Genomic DNA, 12,786 nt, shown 5'->3' with positions numbered 1-12,786 from the left:
AACAACAACGAGCCACAGACCCATCCAGGGCAGCCAGGGCAGCACCAACAGTCCCAGGGCATCGTACGGAGTGGTGGAGTGGAGCCTCACAGCAAGTCGTAGTGGTGTTGCTTTCGTCTGCTACTTGCGTACGGTGCCAACTTATCACGCGAGCTCCGGTTATCTTTGCAGCAGCAGCGGCTTTCAGCTAGCCATTGGACAAAGACCCTCACATATATTCTTAGGTTTTTTGGGTAAAAAAAAAAACTCCTATCCAGGGGCCTTCCCTGGCTCCTCCCCCCTCAACCAGTATATATACAAGGTCGGATCTCTTGGAATTTCTCATTTACTTGATACAGCAAGCGTGCTGTGACGATTCCACCTGAAGACGGAAGCTTGTGTTGCCTCCGAAACGTCGTGATTTTTAATTTTATTTTACTTTTATTCATTTTAATTTTTTACCTACGTGACTTTACCGAAAAAAACCTAAGAATATGAATCCTTGCAGTCACGAAAGCTTCAAATCTAGAATTTTTCGGTAAAGTCACGTAGGTAAAAAATTATAATTAAAATTAATAAAAGTAAAATAAAAATCACGACGTTTCGGAGGCAACACAAGCTTCCGTCATCAGGCGGAACCGTCACAGCACGCTTGCTGTATCAAGCAAGAACCCTCACATATGTCCTCACCTTCTTTCTGCAATTTCTGAAATATATGGGGAGCAGTAGTGTAGCAGTTAGCGCATTGCGCTACGAACCCCGCTAACACGAGTTCGATTCCCGCTCACGGCCAACACCAGTGACGATTATCTGAACCGGTCCTGGGCCTCCCCTAGGTCTACTCATCTTCAAATGATTACCCTGGTGTGGTGTGCAAACATCGCCGCTGGGGAGATAAAGGCAGCAGGGCGTGGCGCTGGTCACCCCACGCCTTCGTGTGCCGCATCGGGCTTCAGTGTAGGTGCTCGCTAACAGCCCTTGCCCCAACAGTCTTGGTGTGCATATATACACGTACTCCATGTAAGTAAAGAACGTCTGGCCAGCAAAAAATATAGTGGGCACAGGTGTTGCACCTACCAGCCATCTCAGGAAAAAACCCACAACGTCTGGGTCAGTCCCGTGTGACCTCCGGCCAGCAGCGAGGGCCTTCCAGGATTCTCACGACCGCTCCAGAGCGCACCCAGCCTGGCACGAGCGCCGTGGCGACATCCCGCACCTACGATTAGCACGGTTGGCTACGTACGGTGCGAAAGCAGTTCAACTTGCACACAGACGTCTGCCGCCGGCTGCTGCTCGTGTGCAATCTGGGCCGTTGACAAATCGGTGTTTGCGCACGACTTTGCCACCGACGCGAAAGGCACAAGGGACATAAATTACATAACAAGGGCAGGGCGAGTGAAACATGAGGAGTGATCACCCCCCCCCCCGCCTCCCCCCACGCACGCGTGGCGAGGGAGCGGCTGCGGAGGGGAGATTAGCGCAGCGCGGGGCACTCGACACCGGCGCTACCGCCACGTGCACCGTCCGCGGAGCAGCGGTTTACCTTCCCGGCGCGCGTCTCGTCCACTCTGCGCTATCGGCACGTCCAAGGAGCGTAAACCGTTATCGCGCAAACTACTCCGGTCGTCCTTGCAGCAGCAGCAGCAACAGCGGCGGCTTTTGGCTGGCCGTCGCATAGAGACGATCACCGGCACCTTCAAATGCGCTTCTGCGGCCGTCTGGAACGCACTTTTTGCGAGGCCGCTGGAGCTAGATTGAAAACTCATTGCTTTAGAAGTGCTTTTTGTGCGAGGTACGTTGTCCTTCACCCGCTCGTCCGATTAGCGCGGTGGGCTATGTACGGTGCAAAAGGAGTTCAACATATACATCCGTATACCAACCCGTATATGTTCAACTCGCCAACCATAAGTAAAAAAACATGTGATTTAGTGACGCGTGGTCACGTGTCGTTTGTTAGTGCATGTAGCGGCCTCTAGTGGCTGCTGCAGGGGTCACGTGACTCTAGTACGGACAACAGTATAGCACGTTCCTTCTGAGTGGGCAGGTAGGAACTTGGTTGGACAGCGCATTCGTGCGATCTGTGTTGGATACCGTAGTCGACAGACAGACAGACAAATAATCCCTGGTGGGCAGTGTGGAACCTGTTGTTCCTACCTGTATATATTTGTGTGTGTACGGATTGAAAGTAATCGATTCGTTTTCTGCGAGGGTGAGAATTGACTTTGAGCGATGGATCGGTGTGCTGTCGTGTCACTCGGCGACTCAACCATGCCAAGTGGCTGGCGCTTGTTTAGACTATTAAACACATTTTTTTGGTACTTTATGGCAGCAGCCGAATACTCTTAAAAGCCTGGCGTTGATTCTTAACGTGGAGGGAAAAACCGGAGGGACCCGGGGAAAAATCCACGTGGCCACGGGGAGATAGTGAGAGACACACATCGCAAACTCCAAATATACAGTCGGTGTCAGGTTGGGATCTAACCCACGACCTCCTGTATACCATGCGAGGTAGTTAACATCTCCCTGCCACCGTGATGATGATGAGAGAGAGAAAGACACGCAAACTCCAAATATACAGCAGCAGGCGTCAGGGTTGGGATCTATCCCACGACCTCCTGTATACCAGGCGAGGTAGTCAACATCTAGCCACCGTGATGATGATGAGAGAGAGACGTGCAAACTCAAAATTTTCATCAGGCATCAGGGTCGGAATCTAACCCACGACCTTCTGCATACCTGGCGAGGTGGTTAGCATCTCCGAGCCACCGTGATGATGATGAGAGAGAGAGAGAGACGCAAACTCAATATATACAGCAGGCATCAGGGTCGGAATCGAACCCACGACCTTCTGCAATACCAGGCGAGGTGGTTAGCATCTCCGAGCTACCGCGGTGGGTTTTACGATTCATGAGCATCGGCAGCAGAATCTGGCCTCTAAAACCAGTGCCACGGTGTGAGCTCGGTAAACATTGTGGTGTCTGAAATGTGCAAAAAATCTAAAAACCGGCCATAAACTTCCTTAGCGAATCAGTTGGAAAAGGGCCATACTTCACCATGCTGGTCAGTGCGGGTCGGTGGGCTCGCTAGTTCACGTCGGATCAGACGTCACTCCCCATTGGTGTCGTTAGCCACGGCTGGGAATCCAACTCGGGGGGGGGGCTGGATTTGTAGTAGCAGTGCGCTAAAGGGGGCTTTGAATCACCACCATGAAATATACGATTACAAAACTTGGACAAGGTTCTCTCAGATCAGCGAATTCCCCCGTGCCCTGTATTTATTCACAAGGCTGCTGTGTGCTGTCTTCGACTTAAGTGAGTCTCATCAGCTGGGGAAGGCCTGCTGCAGTGCTCGACATTCCGCAATTACCCTTGCGTGTTCCGGCGCTGCTTTAAAGTTGATTTCAAATCATGCCAAGGAGGAGGCCACCATGCGCTGCGTGACCCAGGGAATGTTCTTGGCAAACGAAAGCGGATGATTTCGTGGCAACCCGCAACAGTGACAATCAGCGCTGACGAAACAAAAGCACCATGCCCGTGGTGAAAGTGGTGCGATTTTAGTTAATGCCGAGCGGAGTTGACTTAAATTGTTGGGGGCGGTCTCGACTTAAATCCGCTGGTGGTGGTGGTGGTGGTGGCGGTGGTGGTTGCGTGGCCGCTCGTGCTGATTGTCGCCTCTCGTTTCCGGGGGGCCACGCGGCCTCCGAGGGGCGGGGGTGGGGAGGAGGCCGTGGATAGGTCGCCGCGTCCGCGTCCCGTAGTTGTAGCTGCGTAGCTGTCACGACGCTCCCCCACCCCTTCGCCCCCCCGCCCGCCCGCCCCCCGCCCACCCCCCGCCCACCCATCCGCTCAGTGCTTCTCCACTGCTGCATCGCACATCAAGGGGTAGGGAGAGAGGCGACACCGATCAGTACCCGGAATCTTTATTCAGACCGGAGGAATCACAGATGCTCAGTAAGGGCCAGCCTTGCCTGCCGCCCGAGTGTGGGCGAGCTCGTACGTTTCGCACGGCATGATGGGAGCGAGCGAGGGTAAAGGCCCAACCAACCGGCACTCGCCCGCCCTCACCACTGCTGGCGGAAGCCGCCCTCCGCGTGTAGATGGGATTTTTTTTCGGCCTGGCTCTACCACACTTGAACCCATGCTTCGCTGAACGTGGCAAACCCATGTTACGCTGACCCGTGGCGAACCCATGTTACGCAGCTGGGGTGAACGATGTTGCTGGGGCATTGAACAAACCAGCGCCGACCGTCACGCCGCTTGTGGCAGCGTTGTTCGCACATGTGGTTCCTCCGAACATTTTTAAGAATTAATATTAATTCTCTCCTTTGCAAACCAATTTGTTGAGGACATTAAACTTGGCTGAAATGTATTGACGCTGCTAAGTGGAGGAGAGAACTGGCCAGGGCAGTTGATCATAAACAAATTATTGTGATTTACTGGGAGTCATGGCCAGCTGTTTTAGTTAAACGCTATTGGCTGGAGCCTCTCTCCGTGGTTTAGCTCCCCCGCTGTCCACTCTCCGCTATCCTCTCCCAGCTCTCCGCTCTCCTCGCCTCGCCAATGCCCTCCGCCACCGCCGCTCCCGTGTCTGCTTCAGTCTCCGTCTCCGCAGCGTCTCACCGACGTCTGGACGTCTCGCTCGCCCGCTCGCTTGCTCAGTAGATTGCTGGGGTGGAGAACCATCTCCATTGCAATCCCCAAGCCATGGTGGGAAATTCCACCATCCGCTTCGGTGGACACCCCGTCTATCCTCAACCAAGAACAACCTGACCAATTGCACCGGGGTTTGTGGGCCGGAGGGGTGCAGGTGTCGGAATCTGGTGGGGGGGCGGGGGGGGGGGGATCGAAGGAAGGCGGTTGGGGGAGGGTGCCCCGTTTGATTGGTTTCAGGGCACTACGGTGGTGAGATGTTAACTACCTCGCCTGGTCTACAGGCAGGCCTGGGTTCAATCCCGACCCTGACGCCTGCTGTATATTTGGAGTTTGCGTGTCTCTCTCTCTCTCCATGGTGAGATGTTAACTACCTCGCCTGGTCTACAGGAGGTTGTGGGTTCGACCCCGATCCTGACGACGCCTGCTGTATATTTGGAGTTTGCGTGTCTTTCTCTCTCCGTGGTGAGATGTTAACTACCTCGCCTGGTCTACAGGAGGTCCTGGGTTCAATCCCGACCCTGACGCCTGCTGTATATTTGGAGTTTGCGTGTCTCTCTCTCTCTCCATGGTGAGATGTTAACTACCTCGCCTGGTCTACAGGAGGTTGTGGGTTCGACCCCGATCCTGACGACGCCTGCTGTATATTTGGAGTTTGCGTGTCTTTCTCTCTCCGTGGTGAGATGTTAACTACCTCGCCTGGTCTACAGGAGGTCCTGGGTTCAATCCCGACCCTGACGCCTGCTGTATATTTGGAGTTTGCGTGTCTCTCTTTCTCTCCCTCCCTGCGGTTCCATGGATTTTTCTCCGGGTCCTCCCGTTTTTCCCTCCACATGTCGAATCAGCATGCACATTGAGTATTTGGCTGTGGCTATACATTTCCTCACGATAAGCCACTTCGTTTATGGCCAGGTCGTTTCTGAAAAAAGAGCTACATAGCTCAGAGGGTCTTGCCTGGTAAAAAAAAAGATAGTTTAGTTTTTTTTCATTGCATGCACCAGGGCCCGTGCCCAACCACGTTACGTCACCGCTACCACCGGAAGAGACGATGACGACCATGTGAAGTCTTCTTCACTCATCATGCTGCAGCACTGCAGTCTAACTGTTCTTGCCCCACAAAAGGCCTCGCGCGGTCGCAGGACTTCTCCCGTGGGGTTCGGGGTTCTTGGCCGGGTGTCTCAAGCCGGCGTGGAACGGCGCACCGATCCTCCGAATTGTTTTTTGTGGACTCTTGCGCTCACGGTCCTTCCGCGCGTGCCAGACTGGGCCACACTGTGTGTGTGTGTGTGGGGGGGGGGGTTATCTCTAATCCCGCAGATCTTGGCGATGAGCTACGTTTTCCTCCCTTTGCACCGAGGTCAATTAAACTCTGAAAGGAATCGGGCGCACTCGTGGAGACCCGAATTCCAATCCCGCGCACGGCAAACATCGTTTGGGAATATCTGAACCGGTCCTGGACCTCCTCAAGATCGAGCCAAGTCTCAAATGAGTACCTGTGCGGTCCTCAAAAACATTCATCACCAGGGAGACAACGGCAGCCGGCCGTGGCGCTGGCTGGCCACCCCTGAGTGTGCCGTGCCGGCCTCCGTAGACGCCACTCGTGAACGGCACTTGCCCCCCAGCGAGTCTCTTGAAGGCTGCGGGGGGATCTTTGTCTTTGTATCTACACGAGCTCGTGTAGCTTTCATTTAGGGCTCCCCATTCTCACGCGTTGTTCTCTTCTCGCTCCGTCTGTCCGACGCGTAATAAAGGGCTCGGGATTTTAATGCGAGAAGCAGTTGCCGCGGCCCATTGAGATGAAATATCTCTCTCGCTCGCTCGCTCGCTCTCGCTCGTTGCAAGAGAGAGACATCGGCGTAAACACCGGAGGAGGCCGTGGATAATAAAACGAGCGGCGGCGAAACGCCGTTGGGGGGGGGCTGGGGGGAGGATTGAGCAGCAGCGGCTCCTCGCGTCGGGAGGATTGGGTCCCGGCGCGCGCGGTTGCAGCCAAAACCAGGGTTCGATTCCACACCGCGTGGAATAAACCACGGCGGGAGGGTCGGCGGGCGCGGTATTTACGCGGCGCGAACGGCAACACGAGGCTTTGGCAAAACGCGCGCCGTGTTTCAGAGACGGACGCGAGGGGGTTGGAGAGGGGGGGGAGAGTTGGGGGTCGATGTTGCGATGTGATTAAAAAAAAAATGTTGCTGCGAGTTTGGATCGTGACGCCGGGCGCGCGCACGCTACTTCCTCTTGAGAATCAAACCGACAGGATCTTTCACATCCACCGTGTGCAGTGCAGTCCACAGTCAACACGCCCTGGGGGGTATTGACCCCTGGGAAGGGGTGGGGGGGGGAGCGGGACGCAGGGTTCCGAACCGCAAAACCTTTGCTACGAGCGGACATAACGCTTCACGGCTCGGCCGTGCCGATCGGTACCCTCGCGGCGTATCGACTGAAGTCGCACGCGGCAAACGACCGCGTCGTTACCCCCCAAGCCTCAGCCCCCCCGGCCCTGCTTGGACCCCGAGCCAGATTTGAACGTCTTCTCACGAGGCAAGCGCGGGTGGCACGGTCCGGTCGCCGGTTTGTTAAACCGACCCGTACCGTGCCAGCCCGCCCCCCCCTGCCCCCTTCCTTGCTGGCTCGACTCGGTGGCTCTGATCTGCCAGTGGAAAAATGTGTATAAGGCTGAGCTCGAGTGTGTGCGTCTGTGTGTGTGTGGCTTGCGCGCAGACATCGACCTGCTGGAGTCGTGCCGCGAGGAGTTCCACCGCCGGCTCAAGGTCTACCACGCGTGGAAGGCCAAGAACAAGAAACGCAGCGACGACGGGCAGCAGAGGGCGCCGCAGGCCGTAGTGGATCACGGTGAGACGGGCGCTCACGCAAGAACACAGACAAAGGTCCCCCCCCGCGTAGCCTGCGCAGGCCGTCGCGGGGAAAGTGCCATTAGCGAGCGCTTGGTCGGGCTGGGACGGCACACGAGGGGGTGGGCGGATCAGCGCCTGTGCTCGGCCGCCTTTGTCTTCCCGGCGCCGATGTTGTTTACGACATCTCGCCAGGCTCGGGACCGGTGCTAATATTGGCCACTGTGTATTTATTGATTGTGAGCGGGAATTTTAACTTTGGTCGCCGGGTTCGCTAACCACTGCACTACCGCTCCCCACCCGCACACAAAGACAAAGATCCTCCCCCGTATAGCCTTAACAGACTGTATGGGCAAGTGCTGTTAGCGAGCACCTATTAAGGCCGGAACGGCACACGAGGGGGTGGGCGGCTAACACCACGCCCGCCCGCCTTTGTCTTCCCATCGGCGATGTTTACACACCGCGCCAGGTACTCATTTGAGGCTGAGTCGACCTCGGGGAGACCAAGGACCGGTTTAGATAATCGTCATTAGTGTTGGCTGGGAACGGGAATCAAACTCGGGTCACCGGGTTTGTAGTGCTACACGACCCGCACACACACACACAACCACCACAACCACACCCATCACCACACACATCCACACACACAATCACACACATCCACACACACAACCACTCACATCCACACACGCACACAACCACATATCCACACACAAACAACCACACACATCCACATACACAACCACACAAATCCACACACATCCAACCACACACAACCACACATGCACACAGTCACACACATCCACACACGCACACAACCACACATCCACACGCACACAACCACACACATCCAACCACACACATCCACACGCAGCCACACACAACCACACACGCACACAAATCCACACACGCACACAAATCCACACACGCACACAACCACACATCCACACACACACATCCACAAAGACAACCACACACATCCACACACAACCACACCCATCCACATACACACACACAACCACACACACAACCACACACACAACCACACACACAACCACACACACAACTACACACAACCACACACATCCACACACACACATTCACACACATCCACACACAACCACACCCATGCACACACGCACACAAGACAAATGCGTGCACGCGTGTGTGGAAGTGCACGCCTTCTCCGTGTATTATTACCACGGTGCCTTGTGTGCTGCAGAGTGGATGACACCGCTCACAGGAGCAGGCAGGTGGTGTCACAAGGTTTACATGCGGAGGTTAAATTGGCTGGCGCGCTCGCTCGCACACTCGCTCACTCGCTCGCGTCTTTGTCTTATGCACGCTCGTAAAAGGTGAATGTGTAAAGGCACACGACTGAAATTGCTCACTCGCATCACCGCTCGCTCCAGACGGAGCCCCACTGCAGAGGGGATTTGGCCTACTCTTCCGCGCTGGCCTGGCGTCACGGAAGAGGTTGGAGAGCGACCCACGCTTTACCCCACTGCACGCGACCTTCCGCCGAACACATTCACGCCCGCTGGGTTGAACGCGGGCGGAGGGCGTGGAGGGGCAGTTTTTCAGAAACCTGCGCCGTTGTTTCTTCAGCCGCCGCGCCGGGAGATTGGGGGGAATGGAACCGGCAACCTCGGGGGCGGCGCCGGTTCCGGTTCTCCGCCGAGGGCGGTGGCGGCGGCGGCGGGTTTACCTGACGCCCCGCGCGGTTCTCTGTCGCTGGCACGGGTGCAGAAGTAACGGTGGCCTGGCGCGGTCACGGGTGCAGCGTAATAAAATAATGCATAAACAAACAAGGGATTTGCAGACGGCGCTGTTGCGTGGGGGGGGGGAGATAACACTTGCATGCCCGGCAGCCTCCGGGCAACGTTGGACCACCGCATTTTCCAGCGGTGTTTGTTTACTGCCGTCCTGGAAGCGAGTCGCGCGCATTGAGTGTGAGCACAAATGTGCTGCATGCGCGCGTGTATGTGTGTGTGCGCGTATGTGCGCGTGTGTATGTGTGTGCGCGTGTGTCTTGAGCAGTAGTGTAGCGGTTAGCGCGCTGCGCTACGAACCTGGCGACCCGGGTTCGATTCCCGCTCACGGATAACACCAGTGACTATTATCTGAACCGGTCCTGGGCCTCCTCTAGGTCGACTCAGCCTCAAATGAGTACCTGGTGCGATGTGGAAGCGCATTATTACCACGGATAGAACATTTTGCGATGTGTAAACATCGCCACTAGGGAGACAAAGGCGATCGGGCGTGGTGCTGGCCACCCACCCCTTCGTGTACCGTTGCGGCCTTCACAGGTGCTCGCTAACAGCACTTGCCCCTACAGTCTGTTAAGGCTACACGGGGGATCTTTGTGTGTGCGCGTGTGTCTTGAGTGGTAGTGCAGCGGGTTAGGGGGTTTGCGCCACGAAGCCGGTGACTCGAGTTCGATTCCCCCGCTCACGGCCAACACCAGTACGGATTATTTTCACCACTTTTGATCCTCTCGTAGGTCGACTCAGCCTAAAATGAGTAACTGGTGCGGCGTGTAAACATCGCCACTGGGGAGGCAAAGGCGGTCTGGCGTGGTGCTGGTCACCCACCCTCTCGTGTGCCATCCCTGCCTTCATAGGGCGCTCGCTCACAGCACTTGTCCCTACAGCCTGTTCAAGCCATTCGGGGGATATTTGTCTTTATTTTTGGGTGTGTGTGAGCGTATACGTGCGGAATGTGTGTATATGTGCGTGCGTGGGTGAGTATTTCTGACTGTGTGGGGGTGTGTGCGATCGTGTATGGTTGAGCCCGTGCGTGTGTATATGTGCGTGCGGGTGAGTGTGTACTTGATCGGTGCAAAAACAACAGTCGTCACTCACCTACTCACCTACTCGCATAGTCACTCACCCACACACTCACCCAACTGCCGATTAGCGCGGTTGGCTACGTACGGTGCAAAAGAAGTTCGACGTACACACACAGACTCACAGCGCTTGCTCCGACAGTCTGTTAAAGTCTTCTTGGTTCTTTCGGTAAAGTCACGTAGAAGGGAAATAATAAAATAATACAAATAAAACATAATAAAATAATTCTCACGACGTTTCGGCCACAACGCAAGCAGCCGTCACCTGAGGACGGCTGCTTGCATTGTGGCCGAAACGTCGTGAGAATTGTATTTTATTATGTTTTATTTTTATTATTTTATTATTTCCATTCTACGTGACTTTACCGAAAGAACCAAGAAGATGAATCCCTGCAGTCACGAAAGCTTTAAATCGAAAGTCTGTTAAAGGCTACGGCGGGGAGTGGGGGGAGATCTTCGTCCTTGCCCGCGTAACGGGGTGACTGCAACACTCGCAGCGCGGTTTTGCGCGTGGGGTGGTTTGGCCTTGAGAAAGTCACGGAGAGAGCGGGGCGAATCCGGCCGTGTTTGTGTAACGTGCCTGGTGCCGTGACCCGCTCCACTCACTAAGGCCTCCTCGAGGGATAGAACATTTGGAATTCTGACCAGTGCACGCCATCGATTCTGAATCAGTATTAAGCAGGCGGGGTCAGTCCCTCCTGGGTGATGATGCTTCACTGTGTGTGTTTGCACGCGTGCGTACGCGTGTGTGTGTGTGTAATAGTAATGCTTGTTTGCCAACTGCCTTAAGGCCGACAATCTACCGCGTAACAAGGCAGGTGTGTGTGAGTGTACCGTGCCGGCCTTTGTAGGTTGCTGCTCGCTATCGGTGGGAAGTGGTGGCGTAGTGGTTAGCGGGCGCCCGAGTTCGATTCCGGCTCACGGCCAACACCGCGATTATGTGAACCGCTCCTGGGCCTCCTCTAGGTCGACTCAGCTTCAAATGAGTATGTGGTGCGGTGTGTAAACATCGCCACTTGGTAGACAATGCGCCCGGGTGTGGTGCTGGCCACCCACCCCCTCGTATACCGTTCCGACCTTCATAGGTGCTCGCTAACAGCACTTGCCTCAACAGTCTGTTAAGGCTATATGGAGGATCTTTGTCTTTTTGTAATAGTAATGCTTGTTTGGCAGCTGCCTTAAAGCCGTAACAAAGCGGGTGTGTGTGACTGTACCGTGCCGACCTTTGTAGGTTGCAACTCGCAAACAGAGCTTGCCCCAACAGTCTGCTCCAGTCTATGCGGGGGATCTTTGTCTTTGTGCAATTGGTGCAGTGTGTGCACTTGTGACCCCCCCCCATCGCACTGGCGCTTCGATCCCGACAAAAGCGGACTTGACTGTTGGCCAGGCTGCCCGTGATGATAATGATCAGCACGATGCTGCTGCTGCTTTTTGTTTACCTCGGAAAGCCTCGCTGACTCTCAAGACTCATTTTCAGGAGGATCCCGCTCATATTCAGATTTTTTTTGGCTAATTCTCATTCTCGCCTCGGTGGTGAGGAGATGTTAATTTGCTCGCCTGGTATTGCTGGGGTTGTTTCCACCTGATGACGGGCACTTGTATTGCGCCCGAAACGTCGTGATTTTATTTATTTAATACCTACGTGACTTTACCGAAAGAACCAAAGATTATGGATTCCTGCAGTCACGAAAACTTCAAATCTAGATTGGTATACAGGACTTTGTGGGTTCAATCCTGACCCTGATGCCTGCTGTATATTTGGAGTTTGCGTGTCTCTCTCCCCGTGGTCGTTTGGATTTTTCCCCGGGTCCTCCGGTTATATTTCCTCACACATTGAGAATCAACGTCACGCGTTTTAGAGTGTTTGGCCACTGCTAGAAATTTCTACACGATGTTGATGATAAACCACTTTGTTGAGCTACCATTTGCGATGCCATGGGAGTCTCCTCCCATCAGCGGGCACGTACTGCGGTGCAGTCAACATCGGCCGTGGGGAGACAAAGGTGGCCGTGTTCCTCGACGCCACTCCCAGCATACCCTATTCAGTCTGAATAGGTGCTCACTGACAGCACGTGTCCCTACAGTCTGCAATGCTACACGGGGGATCTCATCGCCTCTGTGTTTACTGAGCGGTGTTAAGTTTCACTCCCTCCGCTGGCCTCTCAATTAATTGTGGCCACTCGGGGGATGCGATCACATTTGTAATGCTTTGTTTGCTTACTTATTTGCTGTTGGTGAATGTAGAAGCCTCCAGCAGATGCGGGGTCACGAGGGGTCACGGGAAACGTCCGCACGCGATCCGGGGTTCACGTCGCTGCGAGCTTCCGAATGGACGTCCGCGCGACGCTGTGTTCCTAGCCCCCCACGTGTTGTGCTCTTGAGCCTGCCGTGTTTCAAGCTGCTGGTAGCCCCCTTCCTGCACCCCCCCCCCTCCGTGGCTTCCATCTCTCACCTGACCCCC

The 12,786-nt window shown here is 55.0% G+C and overlaps 1 protein-coding gene across 2 annotated transcripts in view; it reads left to right on the top strand.

The window, feature by feature from the left end:
* MYO6 (myosin VI) overlaps window positions 1-12,786 on the top strand; it is an 82,082-nt gene that overhangs the window by 56,536 nt on the left and 12,760 nt on the right. For both annotated transcript variants that reach the window (XM_078880340.1, XM_078880341.1), the window contains one exon: window positions 7,347-7,478. In XM_078880340.1, the coding sequence (XP_078736466.1) occupies window positions 7,347-7,478 (132 nt within the window). The remainder of the gene's footprint in view (window positions 1-7,346; window positions 7,479-12,786) is intronic.

Source organism: Lampetra fluviatilis, chromosome 57 (genome assembly GCF_964198595.1).
Source record: "Lampetra fluviatilis chromosome 57, kcLamFluv1.1, whole genome shotgun sequence".
In the NCBI taxonomy this organism is placed as follows: Eukaryota; Metazoa; Chordata; class Hyperoartia; order Petromyzontiformes; family Petromyzontidae; genus Lampetra; species Lampetra fluviatilis.
The sequence above is the reverse complement of the archived record's forward strand: the minus strand, read 5'-3'. Positions and strand labels throughout refer to the sequence as shown.